General features: G+C 42.0%; 1 protein-coding gene across 1 annotated transcript in view; it reads left to right on the top strand.

Moving 5' to 3' along the window:
• The window catches only part of ITGA9 (integrin subunit alpha 9), a 218121-nt gene that overhangs the window by 17874 nt on the left and 179957 nt on the right, over window positions 1-20290 (top strand). The window contains exons 5-11 of the mRNA XM_021386283.1: window positions 4671-4738; window positions 7803-7932; window positions 9538-9623; window positions 12167-12235; window positions 15218-15355; window positions 17403-17508; window positions 17873-17967. Coding sequence (XP_021241958.1) covers window positions 4671-4738; window positions 7803-7932; window positions 9538-9623; window positions 12167-12235; window positions 15218-15355; window positions 17403-17508; window positions 17873-17967 — 692 coding nt within the window. The remainder of the gene's footprint in view (window positions 1-4670; window positions 4739-7802; window positions 7933-9537; window positions 9624-12166; window positions 12236-15217; window positions 15356-17402; window positions 17509-17872; window positions 17968-20290) is intronic.

Raw genomic sequence — 20290 nt, 5'->3', positions numbered from 1 at the left:
ATCTTACTGTTTTGCTATCAGCCATTGCCACAGCAGTTAGTGTAGTGGCTTGTGGTCTGCATAATCAGGGGTGTACAGTGGTCTGTGGGCAGATGTGAGAACAATAAAGCAGCGCAAAAACAAAGGATTTGTTCATGATAGCAGTTATTGCTTGCAGCTATGTGGAAACTACCGAATTCACTGCATGCAATATTTAAACCTCATGCAAATGTTGCTATTCAGGTGTGCAAAAGCTGTGTGCTGATGCAGTATCTGCACAGTTTCCTGGTGGCTTTAACGAATGAATGATGATGTGAGTGACAAGTATCACAGCTGTGACACCACTGGGGTGAAGGGGAGGTAGAAGCAGTCTTGTTTTTTATGCTCTTTGGGCTCATCTGCTGATTGGGAGGGGCAGGCTGGCTCTAGGAGGGCACAGAGGAGCTGGGATATGACCATCCAGGACATGGGGAGCTGCTTTGGGCTGTGACCCTGATTGCGTGAGCAAGGAGTCCTGCTTGTGGGGGGAACCATGTACAGTTGACAGTGAGGTGGGCTGAAGAGAGGAGTGGGTTTTCTGCTGGAAGGATTATGCCAGAGTCCAAGAGCATGATGTCCACCCAGACTGGGCTACTGTCTCCTTGGGAAGGACTGCCTGCGTTGGCATCCTCTTGAAACATGATTTTGATCTCTACTCTGTTTCAGTGGAGTTTCAAATGCTCAAATAGCCTTAATATCTGATGTATTTGGGGCTCTGTGCTTCAGATATCCCTTGCAAAATGTTGATAAGTTCAACAAGACCAATTGCCAGGTCCTGCTCTTTGGCCACAACAACCCCAGGCAACAGGCTTGGAGCAGAGAGGCTGGAAGACTGTGTAGAAGAAATGGACCTCAGGGTGTTGGTTGATGCTCAGCTAAACATGAACCAGCAGTGTGCCAAGGTGGTCAAGAAAGGCATCCTGGTTTGTATAAGAAATAGTGTTGCTAGCAGGAACAGGGAGGTGATCGTCCTCCTGTACTGAGCGCTGGTGAGGCCACACCTTGAGTACTGTCGGGGCCCTGAAGTGTGTCTAGAGAAGGGCAACTAAGCTGGTGAAGGGTCTGGAGCACAACTCTTTTGAGGAGCAGCTGAGGGAACTGGGATTGTTCAGTCTGGAGAAGAGGACGCTCTTGTGGCAAGGTGGGAGTCGGCCTCCTCTCCCATGTAACTAGTAGCAGGACTAGGGGGAATGGTGTCAAGGTTTGCCAGGGGAGGTTCAGGTTGGATATTACAAAAAATTTCTTCTTCAGAAGAGAGGTCAGATGCTTGAATGCCTGCCCAGGGAGATAGTTGAGTCACTATCCCTGGAGGTGTTCAAGAAACGTTTAAATGTTGCACAAAAGGACATGGTTTAGTGGGGAAATATTGGTGGTAGGTGGATGATTGGACAGGATGATCTTGGAGGTCTTTTCCAGCCTTGGTGATTCTATGATTAAAGCCTTTTTCTCTCTCAGTGGTGCTAGGAGAACAGGTAAATCAGTATATGTGGTGCACTGAGATCATGTAGTGATAGGGTGGAGGCTAGATAACCATAAGGAGGAAGCATGGTCACTGTTTTGCACTGTTGCTGCATGTCATGCCACATTTATTCCTCTGTAAATTCTTTTTTTTTTTTTTTGTGAGAAGTATTATCAAGTATTTATTCAAGTCAAATATTTTCATGTATTGTTTTCAGTTCACAGAGGCAGTGGTTATATCCAAATTCAGCACTTACTTGAAATGCTGCAGTCCCTACTGTCTGCTGTTACAACCACAGTAGAACTAGTTATTTAAGTGAAATCTATGGCCATTAGTTTGAGCAGATAGTACTGGCACCATAAGTGACTTAAAAACAGAACACCACAGATAACCATGAAAACCATGGAGGAAACCATGATGTCTGTTAAGTATGCGCTTCCATGGGCAACCATTTCAACCATCAAAATGTTCCCATTTATAATGCATTATTGTATGTAGTCACCATTCAGTTCATTTGAAGGAGAACTGTTTTTTCATTGCCTGACAATGAAAACAATAACATGTGTGTTTCTGTTCCTTTTTTCTAATATGTATGTTGCTGATGAAAATCAGCTATGTTGTGTTCTGTGATGTAGGGGTGTTGGTTTTCAAGTTACTCCTAGATCTGAATTTGGTCTCCTTTTTAAAGTGGGAAAAAATATAGGATAATAACACAATGCTAATGTGTTCAATAAGTTTTTTGACATGATAGGAGTAGTAGTTTAATTTTTGTACACATGTTGTTTTATGAGAAGGAAAACTGTTTATCTCAAGAAATGAAATAATCTCACATGTTTGTCGTACACAACTGGATTAAACTCTGGGCTGATCCACCAACCTTGAATAGCTTAGTTGTTCTATGGCTGAAGCTGTTACTTTTTCTTCTGTTGTCCTCCTGTAGTTTTACATTCCCTTGGTTTGTATTTGCAGCTGAATTCAAGGGACAGCTTGTGTGAGCTGGGCCACTCATCCACAAGCGTTTGCAGAGGAAGCCTTTCTGTTGGCTTGAGTTACACGGGGCTATGGTTTGGAGGGTGTTCAGGGCTTGCATGTGGCCAAATTCCAGTTTCTTAGGGAGCTGCAGTTGTGTTTGAGGCTTTTGTTTGTGCTGTGGAGGGTGTGATGTAAGGCACAACCTGGGTGCCATGTAAACAAAGCTTGGTCAAATAGTTGAAGAAGGATGGATTGGGAAAAAGTGCTGCAAAGCCTGTTTGTAAAAGAAGGAGAAATATGAAAAAACTGAAAAATTCCCAAGAAAGAAGTTTTATTTCTTTCATCCTGTGCTGAGCCATTGCATGCAATTATTATTTGCTTGATAGGTAGATACTATGGCAATTTCCCTCTTTTATTTTAAAGCAAATTTGATTGATTAATTGATTGAAGGAGATACATAAAGAAGCTGTGAGCCAAGCATGAGACTGTTTATAGGGAAATACACCATTTTCAGTCCATCAGTCATCTGTGGGGCTCAGCTGCAGTGGCTGGTTGAGGCTTAGCACTCTGCACTGGGTAAACCTTTTGCCAAGGTGCGCACTCAGTCAGGGGGATGCCTCCCGAGTCAGGGGTGAGCTTGGGTTACCAGTGGCTGGGAGATACCACAGCTTGAATGTGAATTCAGGAAGAGGCAGGATCTAGTTTGTGCCTCAGCATGTCAGGTAAAAGAAAAATATCATGGTTGGAAGTGAAAGTGCCTGATTTGGACATATGCAGAGTTTGCTTGCTGCAGTGTATCCGATGCAAGGCTGGAAACCCAGCCATAGGGAAAGCATGGCCTTCGGGATACTCAGGCAGTATTTCTCAGGAAATGCCAAAGGGAGAAACCTCATATTCTCATCGGTCTTAATTAAAAGTGTTCATGTCTACAAACAAGTATTTTTTTCCAGTTGAGGAGTGCCTGACTTAGTAGGAGACTGTACGTGAGCAGCCAGCAAACCTGAGCCTTGGTGCTGTCTGAACAGCCAATAGAAAGCACTATGAACCCATTTTTTGGCACTCTGTGGGCATGCTGTTGCACATTCCCACTGCAAAAGGTGTGTGTCTGGGGACAAGGCTGCTCTGGCAGACCTTGTATCCGCCTGGGGCAGCTGTGCTGGGCCTTGGGGCCTGCCAGGGCGAGCCCGTGCTCTGCATGCTGTCCTTCCCCCCTGAGAGCCTGCACAACTTCTGCAGATCCCTGAGAATCTGAGCTTCCTCAGGACTGCCGGAAGAGAATGTTGTTAATTTTTTAAATTTCTTTTTATAAGAAATAAATATAGGTAGTGACTAAATACGGTAAGTGGTGATCTTCTCTCTTTCACTCAATGTAGTCATGTATATAGTAATGTATTTATATATTACAAAACATATAATACAGTATAATATATATTTTTTATTTATATCAGTATACATATCTTCCTAAGATCTTAAGGATATAATGTGTTTATATATCTATACATAAGAAGATATAATTACCTGCTACATGTTACATAAGTTGTTATGTAGAATAAAGTAGTGGTGAGAAGGCAGCAGTTTATAATTAATTCATTTTGATCTTCAGTATGATAAAATGCAGCTTGTGAGGAATTTGCTCGGTTCCAAAGAGACCATTTACTCAATGATTCTGTGCATTTTTTTTAATGATTTAGTTAATTTTAATGTTGTTTAATGTTGTTTAATGTTGTTAATGCTTAACAATATTGTAAGGGGAAAAAAAAATTCCACGCTATATAGAGACTGCTTGGCGCTTGAATTACTCTTTCTCCTGGAGCTTTTTTAATCTTTTGGAACATACCGTAACATGCAGGAAGTGGCAATACACTGTAGCTGTGCACTCATTATGGTAAATATTGGAATTCAATGCTCAGGAAAAAAAAAGCTGCCAGGTGGAACGTGATTTCTTCTCCTCCAGGCCTTGAGCTTAGTGTATTTTTTTAAAGAGAAGTGTGGGTTTTTCTAGTTGTTTTTGTTGTTGTCTCCCTTACTCCAGTGTCCCAAAGCATCCCTCCACCAGTGATGCTTGTGGGGTACCCCATCCCACCCTTAGCAGCCTCCAGGCTGTGTGTAGGGTGGTACAGAAACTCAGGTGGGACGTGCCCGCTGTGCAGAGGTGGGGTAGCAGCCTTGTTGCCAGCATGACCACAACTGACTACAGTTCTTCTTTCCTTCTCTTGCCCAGAGTATAAGAAGAAGTACGGGGAGGAGCATGGCTCATGCCAGGCGGGGATTGCAGGCTTCTTCACCGAGGTGAGCTTACTTACAGGTGGGAATTAAGTCTGTGAATGGGCTCTCCTGATACGTGTGCCCGGGGAAGGGAGCCTTCAAATGCAGCCGTCCTACAAGCCTAATTGCAGTAACATAGCAAACATTCTCCCACTTCCATGCTGTCTGTCTGTCTGCCTGTCCATCCAGTGCTTCATGATGTGGGTGAATTCATCTTGACAGATCAGGGAACAAGCATGAATGAAGCAACTCTGAAAGTTAACCTCAGAGAATATTTTTGCTATGTCCATTTCAAAACCTTCACCAAAATATTTCTGTGTCTAATGCTGTTTTCTTTCGTTGGTGATCTCAAGCAATTTTCCCTGAAAGGGCTTGTTTAAGTATGTGTGCTTATGGCTGTGTGCATCTCAGGGTAACAGAACACTGGAATGGGCTGCCCAGAGAGGTTGTGGAGTCTTCATCTCTGGAGACATTCAAAACCCACCTGGACACGTTCCTGTGTGACCTAATCTCAGTGTTCCTGCTCCAGCAGGGGCACTGGACTAGATGATCTTTCGAGGTCCCTTCCAATCCCTGACATTCTGTGATTCTGTGATCTGTATGAATACGTAAACATACACATGCACACACACATATATATGTAAGGTACGAAACACATTTTTTTCCAGTTATGCTTCAGTTTTTCATTTCAAAAAAGTGGTTTAAAAAAAAAATAGCATCCAGAGCTGTTATAAATACTGGATTGTATTCTTTGCCAGACAGCAGTCTTATCAATCGTATTTTACTTAAGGCAAAGATTAATTTTTTCCCTTATGTATGTGTTGAAGTTTTTTGAAATGTTTTGAGGTTTAAAAAGCAAAAACAACAAACACACAAGTATTGTAGTGCGTGTCAGGCTCCTTGATGCTGTCATGTCCAGTATACACTCACTTCTAAACGTGCATGTGCTGGGCTGCAGAGCTTGTTGTCTGGGCTGATACAGGTGGAGTAAGCATGTCCTCTCTGCTCTGGCAGAAGCTGATGTCCAAGCAAACCGGAATGGCGGGTACTGGCGCTGCAGTGGCACTGCCTGATAACTTGATGCTCAACAGCAGCAGCTGTTTCCTGGCTTCTCTATTCTCTCCAGCCTGCTGCTGTTCCCAAGCTTTAAATCCCTCTTTACTCCCCTAGTTCAAAAGATAGCTTTGAACTTTTTCATTGCCTGGGGCCTTGTGGTGGCTCCAGTGCTTCCAGATCGAGCAGGAAATGCAGATAAATCACTTTTTAGGTCAAACAAGCAAGCTTCTAGCATATATTCAGTGCTGCTGATGCTTGTTGTTCCTGATGGTCGGTGATCCCTTGACCTCAAGGACACAGCCGCTCCCAAGGAAAAAGGCTGTGGCTGAGCACATCTTGCACTTTGGCTGAGTATGTGGTCCTGTCTCTTAGGTTTATTAGGAAATTCCCTTGTTTAAAATCCCTGCAACAGCAGCCACTCAGCCCAGAATCTGGGGCATGGAATTGATTTGCCACAAGTCCACCCATGGTTTGTGTTGAAGGGAACAGTCAGGCACAGCAGCTGTCTTCAGTCTTCTCTGAGGCTGGAGAACTTTCTTAGGCTTACTGCTCTTCAGGCTTCACTAAATCCTTTGTTGTGGGTATTTAAAGGCACATCTGCTGCTTTGCAGGAGTGGAGCTTTGCTGTGAGGTTGCTGGATGCTTTGGTACATGAACACACACAGCATCTTCATCTCCTTCCTTCATTTTTTGTTCTAAATAAAATTATTTGGTAGTCAATAATGTGTACCTTTTTTGACTGAATTTCTAATTCAAAAAACAAAAATAGTTACGTCCTACCTCTATAAACAACAAGATCCCCCTCTGACCATAGCATGGAAATAAAATAAAATAATTATCTCATGTCTTAATTTTGTCACACATTGGTGTTTCATGCTAATGCTTTGTCCAAGAAAAGAAAAAAAAAGTCTACCATTTTGCCAGCAGCAGGTGAGATGGTGATCTTCTGTAATTAAAGCCAGTTTGAAAAATACCCATTCAATTTTTGCTTTCAAATTGTTGTGACAAAAATAACAAAGAAATTCCTGGAACTGAGTTCATGTGCCTATATAGGTTTCCATGTGTGAAAAACAGAACAAGAAGCTTTTCTCACCCATTTGAAAGTGGGAAAAGAAAAAGAAAGACTTCCTTCTCTTTACTGATCTCCTCTAAATAACCGGAAAAACATGGACATTTTTACTTGTTATAGCCTGAGTCTTGGCAAGGTGAATTTATGTTTTTTTCCAAGTTTTTGGGGAAAACTTTTTTTTAAACTTAATAGTAGTGTCACATATACTCTCCTTCAATGGGAAAGAGTTCTAGGGGTTGAATGCTCAGGAGCTAGAAAAGTTCAGTTTGAATGAACTTGAACTGGAAAGCATTGAACTGGAAGCACTGTTTTCAACCAGTTAATTTCCTTTAGAGATGTCTGCTTCTTACAGTGGGCTGTTTAAAGAGCCCTGCTCCTTCTCTTCCTGGACCAGCACAGCCAAAGCATCAAGCATTGTTCTGTGTTTTTTTCATCATTCCTTGGTACTCAGCCAGCAATTTCAGGGTGTAGGATTCAACTTGAAGTTCACCTTATTTTGCTTTCCTCACCTTCTCCGTCACAGCTACTGTTTAAAATATCTGCAATGTCATCATTGTGCCTTCTCCAGTCTTGCACCTTCACTCAGACCCATGACTTTGGGTCTTCTTGACGGGAGCTGGGAATGTCAGCAGGTGGATAAGTGATTTTGTGTTACCAGGGGTAAGTTTGACAGTTTGTAAGTGCCTTTTACTGAAATTGCAAAGCAACTGAGCAAAAGTAAGCCAAAGAAAAGGGAGTCTTAATGTCTCCAGAACACGTGCAGTGACCTCTATGTTTGAAAAGAAAGATATTCTACGTGCTTGCAGAATGGAGGTTCTTATAGATAGGCTTATAATTGGTGTTTTATGTTAATATCTTGTACCCTTCCTCATTACTGCATAAAACATAAATTCTTGTCCAGTTTTGATTATTGCTTATTTTTTCCCTCATTCTTTTCCCATCCTACTGTTCTTCTTGTTGCAGGAGCTGGTCATCATGGGGGCACCAGGATCTTATTACTGGACAGGAACAGTCAAAGTACTGAATCTCACTGACAACACGTATTACAAGCTGAACGATGATGCTGTGATAGCCAGGCGTTACACTTACCTTGGTAAGCAGCTCTCTGTGCTTGCTGTGAGGGTAGATGAGCTGAACAGCATAGTTCAGGGCTTTGGTGCTGTAAAGTTGATGCTGATGTTTTTTTGATGGCGTAGAGCACTTTTATGAAAAGTTTGAAAAGAAAAACATTTGAGTTAAAGTGTTACCTGCCTGGAAACTAACGCAATCTAGGAAACAGCCAAAGTAGTCCCTTTTTGAAAAACAAACAAAAAACTTTCCAGCCTTTGCTGTAGTTTTTTTTTTTTTAATAATATAGAAAATGGAATGAGAAGCATATTGATTGGTAGTGGGCCTCCTGCATTTGTCTTTTTGCCCTGTGACAGAAAAACTATGTCATTGGTTAGGACATAAAACATAAATAATTAGGAATAATTATGTCCCCATAATTAGGTGTCTGCTTACATCTGTCTGTTATATGTCTGTGAAACATAGTTACAGAAGGTATATTGCAGAGATAAATTTATTTGAACAAAAATATTGCTATATAAGTGACTCACTGGAGGAAGAATTGGCTATAGGTTTGAGTACATCTTTGATGTGAACTCCATTGGTTTTACTTGCTCTAAAACTAGCTAAGGTCCCAAACATACCTGAATTAAAGGCTTCCACCAAATTCCTAGGGCTGCTGAGACTCAGGAGACGTTTCAGTCAATGGTTTGATGTTTGACTGAAGACTCGCGCCGACCTCTCTTTTTCCCCTTAACCTTTAGTCTTTAAAAAAAAGTACCACTTGGAAGATGCTGCTTGGAGATAACTTAATGAGGAGTGTATGTGCATATTTAAGGACATACATAGACTTTGCCACCTATAGACAGGAATTATAATGTTTACAATGCAGAGAAGAACCTCATAATTTACAGCAGAAGATCAAGTCAAATGCAAGACAACCTTAGAAGGAAAGTACTTCACTCTTCTTTGGTTATTATATATCATTTTAATGTAACAGATAAGATCAAATCTTTGATCTCCTGTCAAATGCACTCTTTTATCTATCCTCCCTTTTTTAGTCTTTAATATACAGAAGCTTTTTTAAGCCATAAACTTTTCTGACCTTTTTGTCTACTGTCCTCTGCTCTCCTTTCCACCAAAAAGGCACGTATGTAATTTTCCTGACTTTTTCTGGGCAGTGATTTTAACTAAAGGAGGAGACTTCTGTCTGGCTGATGTGGGATTGTCTCTCCCTGATACGATGCTTCCCTGCAGTGTTGTGCTCCCCTTGTTCTGTTTTTTTTCTGTCTTTATGCTCCTGTTTTACTACCTTCCTTTTGAGCCTTATGGTTTTCAGACCGTTCCCTGTAAGTGTTTTGCATGCCCTTCTGCAGGTTTTTTGCTGACTGTACCTACATCTTTTTTTTTTTCTGTTGACTTTTGAAAGAATATCGGAGGCTGTACTGCCATTTCCTGTTGCCTTGTGCTCTGGAACCGAATATTGGTGTATCCTGCACAAATTGTTTTTGTAATGCTGTGAGGTATGGTTCAAGAGTAGCGGTGAAACCTGATGAGGACGACCCAGATGGCTCACCTGTTTCTCAGTCTTTTTCCTTTTGCGCTTTTTTCTTTTTTTTTATTTATCTTTATTCTCTCCTCTCCCATTTAGGATACGCAGTGACAGCAGGCCATTTCTCTCAGCCAACTACCACGGATGTTGTGGGAGGAGCTCCCCAGGATGGAGGCATTGGAAAGGTGTGGCTTTTTGTCCAACAGTAATATGGTCAGATTTAACTGGGCAAACTGAGTAGTCTTGTCACAGTTCCCACTTATCAGAGAAGCAAGGAGATTTTTGTCTACGGAGCAGTTTAGGAACACTGTGCAAGGAAGAGGTGAGGTAGTTTGGTGAAGTCATGAAATTTTCTCTACCTGTCCTCTCTGATGCTTAACATCCCTCCTCCCTCTTTTCTTTCTCTTCCACTCAACCCTTTAAATAGTTATATTAATGAGATGCTGGCACCATTTCTTTCACACCGCTTGTGTTTAGGATTTCTAATGCATAGACATCACTTAAACCTTGCTCAGAAATGAGAAAACTTGGAAAAGAGTCTTTGTCCTGACTTCTTGCTTTCTTCAGACATTTGACAGTGCTCTGGATGCAGATTGGTTCCATGTTTTCTTCAGGATAGCCTCTAATAGCATGAAATACCATTTACTTGCCTTTTTGATGTCTCTTTAGTAGGTTGGCTTATTGGTTTCTGCTGTATTCAGAAATCTTGGTGACAGGCTCTTGAGAAGGAAAAAATAAAAAAGTTTTCCTGTAGATATACATGTGTGCACAATCTCAAAGATGTAAGCATGTGAATGGCCAGGTGGAGCTGTGCCTGCAATTCCTGTGCAGGACACCTGGCTGCTGCAGGGAGTAGGGTAAGGTTGTGCCGGGACCCCAGTAGTGCTTCTGAACCAAAGGTGGAGGAGAAGGATTAGGGAGAGGGAGGGAGGGATGCAAAGGATCCGCTTTCCCCAGACTTTCTTTAAGGTCCTTTGGGGGCCTACTGCCACCATGTGTTTCAGCAGAGATGTCCTGTCTTTCCATCTTCTTCCCTCTTCTGTTCTATAGAGGCATCAGCAGTAGCTGAGTTGTAACAATAAGGAGTGGGAGGTGTCCATTAGCAGGAACACTATCCCTTGGCTTAGACAGATTGTTTTTGGCAGTAACAGTGTCCCAAGAGTAGCTGAGAAAACAGGGAAAATGAAATAAAAGTAGAGGATGAACTTGGTGCATACACCTTATCTGGCACACCTAGGACATAGGGGATATAGTAGCAGTTTGGTTGCTATTGAGAAGATGTTCTCAGGAAAGCCATAGTTTCTTTATCCCAGGTGTTCTGTTGCAACTGCTCCAGTGCATCTCACTGGAGGAGCAGATTTAAATTCTGTACAAGGAAGAGGAAAAAAAAACCCAGCTGCTAACATGAGATCCATGAGAAGGCAGCTGGCTCTGTAGGTTAACGACTGTTGCTCTGGTTACAAGGGCTTCTGTTACTTTCCTTTGCATGGGATGTGGGTAGCAGAAGCGAATGAGGAGGGAAGCAGTAAGAGGTGTTGAATACAGAGCGTTATGCTGAGCAGTCCTGTTGTGCTTTCCACACTCCTTAATGAGCTAATCCTTGCCACTTTCCTGAGAGAAAGTGATTACCATTGTCACACCCTTTCCATTGAGGAGGAAGCCAAGACACTTAGTGGGATGGAGTCATTTCCCAAATGGCACTGGGAGTGTCATTAGTAAAACTGGGTTTGGAGCTGTGACACCTGGCACCACGTACTTGCTGCTGAACTTGCTGCTGCAAAAACTGGGGAGTCCTTTATTTCTAGAGCAACTGTCTGCAGTAAATGCGTGCTGTGTTCTCAGTTGAGAATGGCTTTGAACTCTCCTGTCTCACCACCTATTCACTCACCACATATTCAAATATGTCAAGTGCTTGGCTGTGCTGCATGGCCTTGGAAGTAAGAAATCCTCCATCCCACAGACATCCTAATGACCTGCTGGGAAAGAGCCTATCCAGTGCTGGAGGAGCCTCAAACGCTGTCTGAGCTAGCCTTTCTGCTGAAGGGAGTCCCTTCCTACAAGCCATGTGCTTTAGGTCTTAAATTTCTTGGTAGAAGATTTAAGATTGGACCTGTGTTAATACTTCTATCCCTGAATGTTCCTGGTTAAGCAGTTTCTTCTACAGAAATGAGCAACAAGTGGACTGTGTTCAAGAAGCTTTGTGATTTACAGATCCGTTCAGGCAGAAGCAGTGCAAATGCACTGAGTGGTCCTGCTGGGATTTCTACTCTTACACTGTGAAGTTCACAATGATGTACGTGCAGGCACTTGTCCCAGGGAAAGGAAGGCTGGGCAGGGGAAGGGGAACAGTCTCATGCCTTCTCAGCACTTTGCCCTGTTTGTTCCCTAGCAGTCTGCAAATGTGTCTTGTTTGTGACATGGAGTGTTTCTTTGTGGCATGCCTTTAAATACTCGCGTGTGCACGTACTCATGTGCTCACAAAAAAGTAAGTGACAAGATACTGTTCGAGCGTCTCTCATGAGAGGAGGCCTGTGATTCCTCAGGAAAGTGGAGAAGTCAATACTTTGTCTTTTAAAAGAAGACTGAGTAATAAATTGTCTTGAAATTGGATCTTGACAGTAGCTGTGGTTGTGATCACGATGCAAACACACTGAGAAAGCATCAGTCGCGTACCACTATGTGCTTGTATTTTAGTATTGGTTAACCTTTTTCTTTTTTCACCTTTCAGGTTTATATTTTCAGAACAGACAGACGATCAGGCTCTTTAGTAAAAATTTTTCAGGCATCAGGAAAAAAGGTGAGCTTTTACATTTGTATGTTTTCTTGTGAGGGTGGAGGAGGGGAGAAATCTCAGAGCATCACTTTCAATTCACCGCTTCATGAGTTTTCAAGCAAATGCTGTTTTTCCTCATCCTTCCTGAACACGTAAACCTGTACAGACCAGGTGTATTCTCTTTCTTGCGTAGTGGTGGTGACTGCAATATCTGTTCAATGACCATGGAAGTGAAATCGAGTGTCTTGCTGAAAATTGTACTCGTGGTTTTCTTTAGCTTCACACAAATGTAGCAACAGCTTCTGCTTTTGCTTTCTGAGGCGTGACAGCCCAGAGGGAGAGATTTCCTCTGGCTGGATGTTACTGGTGGCTCTGGTTAGCCTGGAGCTTGGTTTATCACACAAAGCCCCACGCTGTTTTTCACTGTGCCTGTGAGACATGGCAGTGACATGAGAATTATGCTGTTTTGTGAAGGAGCAGCTTCATTTCTTCATAGAGGCATTGATTTTTCTGCTCTCTGCCATTAATTGGTCTTGAGTATTGCTTTTAATATTAGTGCCTTAGAGCTGATCTCTCTGCTCCTCATTAGAAATGTAGCGAATACTGTTGAGAACAAAAAAGTTGCTGGTGATGTCTGACTCTGGAAAGACTTTCCACCCTCAGAAAGATTTCAAGCATTTGACTGTATCAAGTTGGAAGTATTAGCATGTTTCATTTTATTTTTTTCCCCCACTGAAGCACTTTTGCAGTCTTCAAAAGCATTCCTGGAATAGGTAAAAACTGCAAGGATATGTGGGTGGATGCTGAAACTTGTGTTTAAGAGTCTCCAAAATTTGTCTTTCTCTACACTGTAGCAGAATTGCCAGCATCTTGAAAGGAAAAGCCCTCCCAGTTCATCGAGGGCATCTCCTGTGTTTAATTGCTTCCTGTTCAGTTTTATCCTTGTTAACTTTTAAATGTCCCTAAGGATGTGCTCCCAGAGAACTATTCCTCAGCCTAATAAACAGAGCTATCAGGAATTTTCTAGGTCTCAGCCAAAACTTTCCTTTTTCAGTTAAATAGTATTATTCTTAACTTATCAAGTATTTACATCCTTCAAGTACTTCTAGGCTGTCATCGCCTTATTCCCCAGTAGTATGTTTTCTACAAATTCTGTAAAATCAGAATGAAAATTGTATTTTAAGAGAAGACCATCTTAAATCACCCTTTCCCTATTTTCTGACTGAAATATAACCAGACGTGAGCAACGATTGGAAATAAACTCTCACCAAATGCTGTGTCCTTCCCAGTGGTGTGAAGGTTCATTGTTCTGGCATTCCTGTTGGACCGACATTAACAGCGGGCAGTTTCTTCCTTCCCTTTTTTTTTTTTTTTTTTTTTTTCTGTGGGAGGCTGAACAGGGAAATGAGATGCAGAGAGGAAAAAAGAAAAGACAGTGTCGTGTTACAGATGTTAAGTGCACAAACATCAGGTTCTCACAGCACTATGAACTCACCCCCATTGCAGACATGCCACATTGCAGTTAAGTAAATAATAGCCTTCCCCTGAAAACTGTCTAAATACATAGTGAAATGCTTTTCAGAAGTTTCACTCCTTGCCCATGAGAAATTTGTTTAAAAACCTTAGCGGATTAAAAAAAAATAAACAAATAAAAAATCCACAAGGGAACTTAAACTACAAAATAGCTGGAATCAAATGATGTTTGAGGTCTGACCTTAAACCCACACAAACACAGAAATCTGACTTACAAACTGAAGCTCTATCCTTAACTCACCCCACTATATATGTACAGCAGCTTTTAAATCTTACAGACTATAAAGGGTGGAGTTGCTGCTGCCCATCTCCTGTTGTGCCTCGTAGCTCTGGCTTATGCCTCAGAAACTATCAGATATGAAGGCTGTGGGTTTAGGACATAGGAACATGAGAACATAGAAGAACTGCATTCTTTTTAATATAAGTAATTATTTTTGTAACCTCAATTTTTCCTGCTACGTTAACAGCTCTCAAGTTCAAAGATGAAGTGATATCTTTTAAGTTTTCCTTCAGAAGTTGCTTTTAATTTAGTGACTATGTTATTTAGCTGATCTCAAAGAGTATGCCTTGTGGTACCTTAGGAGAAGTGTATGAAATAAGAGCAGAATATCATTCTTGCTGTTGTTTTGCATTGTGTGTGCTTTCAGATTCATGATGTTGGCACTGGCTGGAAGATTGTTAGCATTTCATATTCACCTGTATCAAAAATGATATAATGAAATTAATGAATTTCTTAAACTTAAGCACTTTAGTTTTATCAAGCAAGAATAATTAGAGATGGAAACTGACTTATTTTCTCTGTATCAACTGAAAACTTTTTATTGACAGTTATCTTTCTGTGTCAATTCACCTATCTGTATGTGAGAGAAAAGGCTATAAGCAAAACCCGCAGCCAGTGCTGCTAATTAAAGGTGACTGATTTAAGCAGAGCAGGGGGAAATATTCCACAGATGAGGGGTAATTTCAGATGCCTCTTTTCATCGGCCTTTCCCCTCTTTTTTCTGTTTCTTTTCTTTTTGCTTCTTCTCTTTTTTTTTCTATTTTTTTTTTTTTTACACTATTGTCAGACTATTTGCTGTGTAGAAGTTCAGCTCTTCAGGAAGTCTAGTACTAGGTGTGAATGATCACTACTAAGGTATTGGTTTAGGAAACTTATTTCACCCTATTGCTGGTTTTAAGCACTTGACCAGTGAAAGCTAGGCTAGGAAGGCCACATGCCAGGGTAAAAAATAAAGAGAAGTATATTTTCCTGATAGAGCATGCAAGGTGATGCTATGTTACCGTAAAGTGTTAAATTCTTGCCAGTTTTCCCCAAGTATCCTCTAGGCTTTCTCTGTAGGAGCACTTGTGAGTGGTAAAGCAGCAGGTCATCATTTGAAATTAAAATCAAAAAAACAAAAAACACGCCTAAATAATTTCCTCCTGTGTGTGGGCAGATACTGAATGCTTTGTTGTGACTCGGCTTGGTTACAGATGGGCTCTTACTTTGGCTCCTCCTTATGTGCAGTTGATCTGAATTCTGACGGGCTGTCAGACCTGCTGGTCGGAGCACCTATGTTTTCTGAGATCAGAGATGAGGGTCAAGTCACAGTCTATATCAACAGAGGAAACGTGAGTATGTCCAGGAGTTACTTGGTAAAGGATTTTATGGGTGTGGGTCCGGGCAGAGTAACGCTAATGTCCCCTCCGGCACTGCATGCTGAAACTTGATGTCTCTAGCATGCAGTCATGGAAAACTCATCTGGTATCCTGGTTTCCCAGAGACCAGCCCACATTCATCACAGAGTTGTGAATCTTTCAAGGAGGTCTGGGAAAGTTTCTGGTTTTATGTTGAAACTTCGTGGCACTTGTGGCTGTACATGATTTCAATGCCAAAACCAAGTGAAGTCAGCTGCTTTGACTGAGCTTTACTTTGTGTTTTGGGTGGTCACTGGGGCCTACAAATGGGAACAAAAATGTCTGAGGATTTAGGAGTCCTTGTGCAAGGAAAGCAGAAACTGAATTCATGTTATCTTCACACTGTGACCTGTGGTGGGAAGGTCTTACCAGCTGATACTGTTGGATTTCTCATGTGCCAGCAGCAGTCTTGGAAATGTCTGAACTTTATCACCAAAGCAACATCATTATTATGTTCTAGTTATAGGAAAACAATGAGTACTTAATTATTGTGCAAGTAATATTCAGGTCCAAAACCTGCTGTCTCAGAGGAGGAGTTGTTACATACTAAAACTTAATCGATTTGCTTCAACAGAATTTTAAGAACTCTAAAGTATGGGGTTTGTTTGTGCTAGACGTAGTACTCACCACAAGTCTTATCAGAAGCTTTTGAGAGACTTCAGAGTTGTCTTTGATGTAATATTATTTTCTGTTAGTGCTTCTCCTTTAAATGAGCTTTACTTTTTCAGTTTGATCCCCAGGTTGTCCAACCTGTACATTGCAGTGTGGCTTCTAGGTCATCCAGCAGAATAAGTCCCTAATGCTGAGCCAATTAATACCTAATATTTCTTGCTTACAGTGAGAGCATACATGGATTCAGTTTTATAAAAGATAAAAGTTAAATAATAAAACTCCTTCTGCAAGAACTGCTTGAAGGAGTAGTGGCTTGCAGGACTGTGGGCTTTCTTTTGGGGTATGGTCATTTAAAGCTTGCAGTTCATTCTGTAGCACCAGTGCTTAAGAGGTCATTGCAGTGAATGAGAGAACTGCGTTACAGTACAAGCATGCATAGCGATGCTGGGTATAGTTTACTTACATTTTTCCCTTTCTTATGAGGACTGCAGAGAAATGAGTTGCATATACAGGCCTGCATGTCTCTTCTCTTGTGTTTCAATTTCATTATGTGGGATTTTCTTCAAGTCAGCAACTCCCTGCAGCCAAGAAAAAGATTTTATTACATGTTCCACAGGGCAGTTTACCCTCATTCACAAAGGGAGCAAAAACAACAACAACAAAAAAAACCCCACCCTTGAGGGGGGTACATATTTGGATTGTGTAACTAAATTTTGTTTTCTTGTGGAAATGTTCCTTTCCCCTTGAGGGAGGACTGCAAAAAAACTGAGGCTTAGGTATGTGACCAGAAAGTGGGTGGGCAAGAAATACCAGATCCATATAAGGCTTCTCATGACATATTAGTACAAAGCTGATTTATTGTGAAGTTTTTTCTGTCTCTTTATTTCATTAAAGCTTTTTCCTTATTCTTCAATTCAGAAAGCTTTTTGGGGAGAGTGCTTTAATCCTTCCATCCAATACTTGAAAAATTTTCAAATCCAGTTGCCCAAGTGTTCTCTGCTTAAGGAAGAACTCTCTTTAATTCGCTGAGGTTTAGCTGAGTAAGCCTGAAATAAGGATTTTACTCCTTAGATGTAGTCTGCCAGTGGAGCAAGGTCTGAGCTGTTACATTCTTCACGAGCTCAGTAAGCCCTGTGACTGCATTTAGTTATATCATTTAGACTTACCATTTAGTTAACTTGGAGTTTTGTTTTTATCATTTGTGCACTATTTTTTGGTTTTATTATTAACCCTTTCAGTTTTTAGCACCCAGCTGATCTACGCTGAAAGGGGACGCCTTGGCAGTGAGGGCGATGGCCATTCCACAGCTCTGCTCTGTTTCTTCCTGTGGCAGCATTCCCCTGAGGCTGCTTTATTTCCTCTTTACTAGGGTGTACTGGATGAGCAGCTTGTCCTGAATGGTGATGGGGCCTACAACGCGCACTTCGGGGAGAGCATAGCCGCCCTTGGTGATATCGATGATGATGGGTTCCCAGGTTGGTGCCTTTTCCCGAGAGATGTCAGTGGGTCTGGTAGCACTGCTGATCTCCTCCCTGGGCTCACGCTGAAGATGAGATGCTTGCATAGGATTTGCCTGCTGAAGTCCTTGGCATCTGGTTGTACTTGATAACAATAGATGAGAGCAAAGTGTTGGTGCCAGTGCCTTACTTTTGGCAGCACATATTAAGAACTGGAGACTGACCTGCTCTCTGTACGCCTGGATTTATTTCTTCCAGGCCACTCAGGGCATGCTGTACCATTAAGGCTAACCTGGTATTGTCACAGGTTGTCATCACAAGTGATGGGGGTATTCTCCCTCTGCGCGGAGATGGAATATTTATATTCTGAACTGTTTTACAGATGTTGCTATTGGGGCACCTAAGGAGGATAACTACATAGGAGCAGTGTATATTTATCATGGGGACGCCAACGGGATTGTACCTCAGTACTCTATGGTACGTGACACCTGCTGTATTTTACAGTATCTGCCTGAAGTCTTTTTCCAGGGACCTGTAGAAATAAACTATGCTTAGGGGTCACTTTATAGGTAGCCTCATGCAATTCTGCATTGTTTTCTCAGTCCCAGTTTGAAGCTAGCTGCTCCCAAGGTTTGTCCATATCTATGCTGTAAGGTAAAATAATGTTAGTCAGGAGATATTTTTCACTGTCATTTGTTACATTCTTTCTTCTTGTGGCTTCCTGCTTGAAGCAGATGAAGTCTTGGGAATTCAGTATCAGTTTTTAGAAGTAATAGTTATGTTTAAAGTGAAAATTTAGTAGAGATCGAGCATATACAAATTATGGAAAGGCCAGTGAGAGTCAGGAGGTTGTGCTTTCTTCCCACAAAGACAGACTTCGCGAGAAGGAAGAGGTCCTAAGTTTTCTATTGTTCTCCCTAGAATTGCCTTTACAGAGCTTGTTGACTTTCTACTTTGGATATGAGAACGTAAGACAACGGTGGATTATGCGTACCATCTTTCCGGCCACTATTAGGAAGTTAAAGCTAGGCTGGGATATGCTATTGCATCTTCTGCAGAGATGACACTGCAATGCAGCTACTGCAACCAGACAGTAGAGAAGATAAATTTTATGCTCACGCTGCTCAGCGTGTCCCCTAGTCTCTAGCACATTTATTTTTTCCCAGAGCCTAAATCTTCCCTCCCTTTGTCCATGTGTTTGAAGTTCTGGCTGTTTTGTTTTGTTGTTGGGTGGGTTCCTTCACAGTAAATCAGTTTAAGCAGAAATAGAAGAGTTTAGTGGTTATATTGGAGGGTTTTCTAACAGACCATCAAAGTTCAGTCCTTCTTCCTTTTAGCATGTATATGTCATGCGCTGCTTTTACAAGAAGGAAGTTGAATGCTTCTTTATGGATACTTAAAAATGCACTAATTTGTGGCATTTGGAGGACTCTGCCCATTTCTTGCTGAGAGCCGCTTGTTGTGGGTTTCTTCTTAGGCTATTCAAAGGATGGGGCATTCCAGCTCTTGCTGAAGAGGATCAGGGACTTGATTTGTGTTTTGGGGTTTTTTGGGGGGCGTCATTCATAGGGAAATTCAACATTTTTGGAAGAGACCAAATCAGCAGGGTGATAAGGAAAACATTCTCCTTGCTATCTCTCCCTCCTCATTGGAGCAGCAAAGGCTGCAGACACATCATGTGCCCCTCTCCTTGCCCTGGAGGGACAGAGCCCAGCTGCAGAAGGTGGCAGGGTGCCTTGATGCTGTTTCTCTGAGAGGGCACTATTTTTGTGCCATTTTCCAGGACTGACACACCACCAATTCATTTCCCGCGTGCAACCCCAAAAACTGTGTAACAGCTTCAGCTTTTTACCCACCTGCCCTGGATTTGAACCCAAAGGTGAAAGGCTTTGTATCTTATTACTGTACCCCTGAGCCGTCTTAATGTGCTGGATTTCCTTTATTAAATCAGCCAAGAGAGATGTGTGGTGGTGGCTGCAGAGTATGCATTTTCACTCATTTCTTTTTGTAAGCTTTTCCCCCACCTTTCTTCATTCAGACTGCTCATCATCGGTGCTGCCTTCTGTCACCACAGCACTTTGAGAGGTGGCTTTGAGCAGAAGCAGCTCAATTGGCCTTGTGACCTGCCATTTCCATTCATGGAGCTTAACAGCAGGGCAGCATTATACTTCTGCCTTCTGTACCATAACAGCTTGCAGATGGCTGCTGGGATGCGTGTAGAGAGGATTTACCACACTAACTAGGAACTCCCACCCCAGAATCTGATGTAATGTGGGGAGGAAGTGCACTCTAGTTGCCTTATCCACCCATGGGTGGGAGACCTGGGAGATCTGTACGTGACAGAGCACTGGGATCCCTTTAAGCCGGCTGTCAGGATGTGGATGCCAGAATGTCTTTCTTTCCCTCAACTTGACTTCCTTTTTTCCACAAAGTTCCTGTCTGACCTTTTGTCAAATATTGTGCCCTTTTGTGGGTGGGCCAGGAAGAGCCCATTGGCCACATGTCCCAAGCTGTGAAGCACCACCAACAGCCTCACAGCCACTTGGTGGGATAGGTCTCTGCTGTCTGCAGCTTCTACAGTCAGATGCTGCTTTGAGTTCAGGTCTTGCGTTGGAGGCTCAGCATAATGAATGAGAGCTGTGAGACATCAGATTGCCATAGAGAAAGAGATTTTGATGTATTAATTCGCTTTAGACAAAGGCATTTACAATTCAAGCTGTTTAGAGAAAGTTTTTTGTTAGTAATTAAAAGAAAGAAATGATGTTAGAAGCTAATCTCTGCATTGGGGAGGCAGAAATAA

Source organism: Numida meleagris, chromosome 2 (assembly GCF_002078875.1).
Source record: "Numida meleagris isolate 19003 breed g44 Domestic line chromosome 2, NumMel1.0, whole genome shotgun sequence".
Taxonomy (NCBI): Eukaryota; Metazoa; Chordata; class Aves; order Galliformes; family Numididae; genus Numida; species Numida meleagris.
This window is presented reverse-complemented; position numbering and strand designations above follow the sequence as displayed.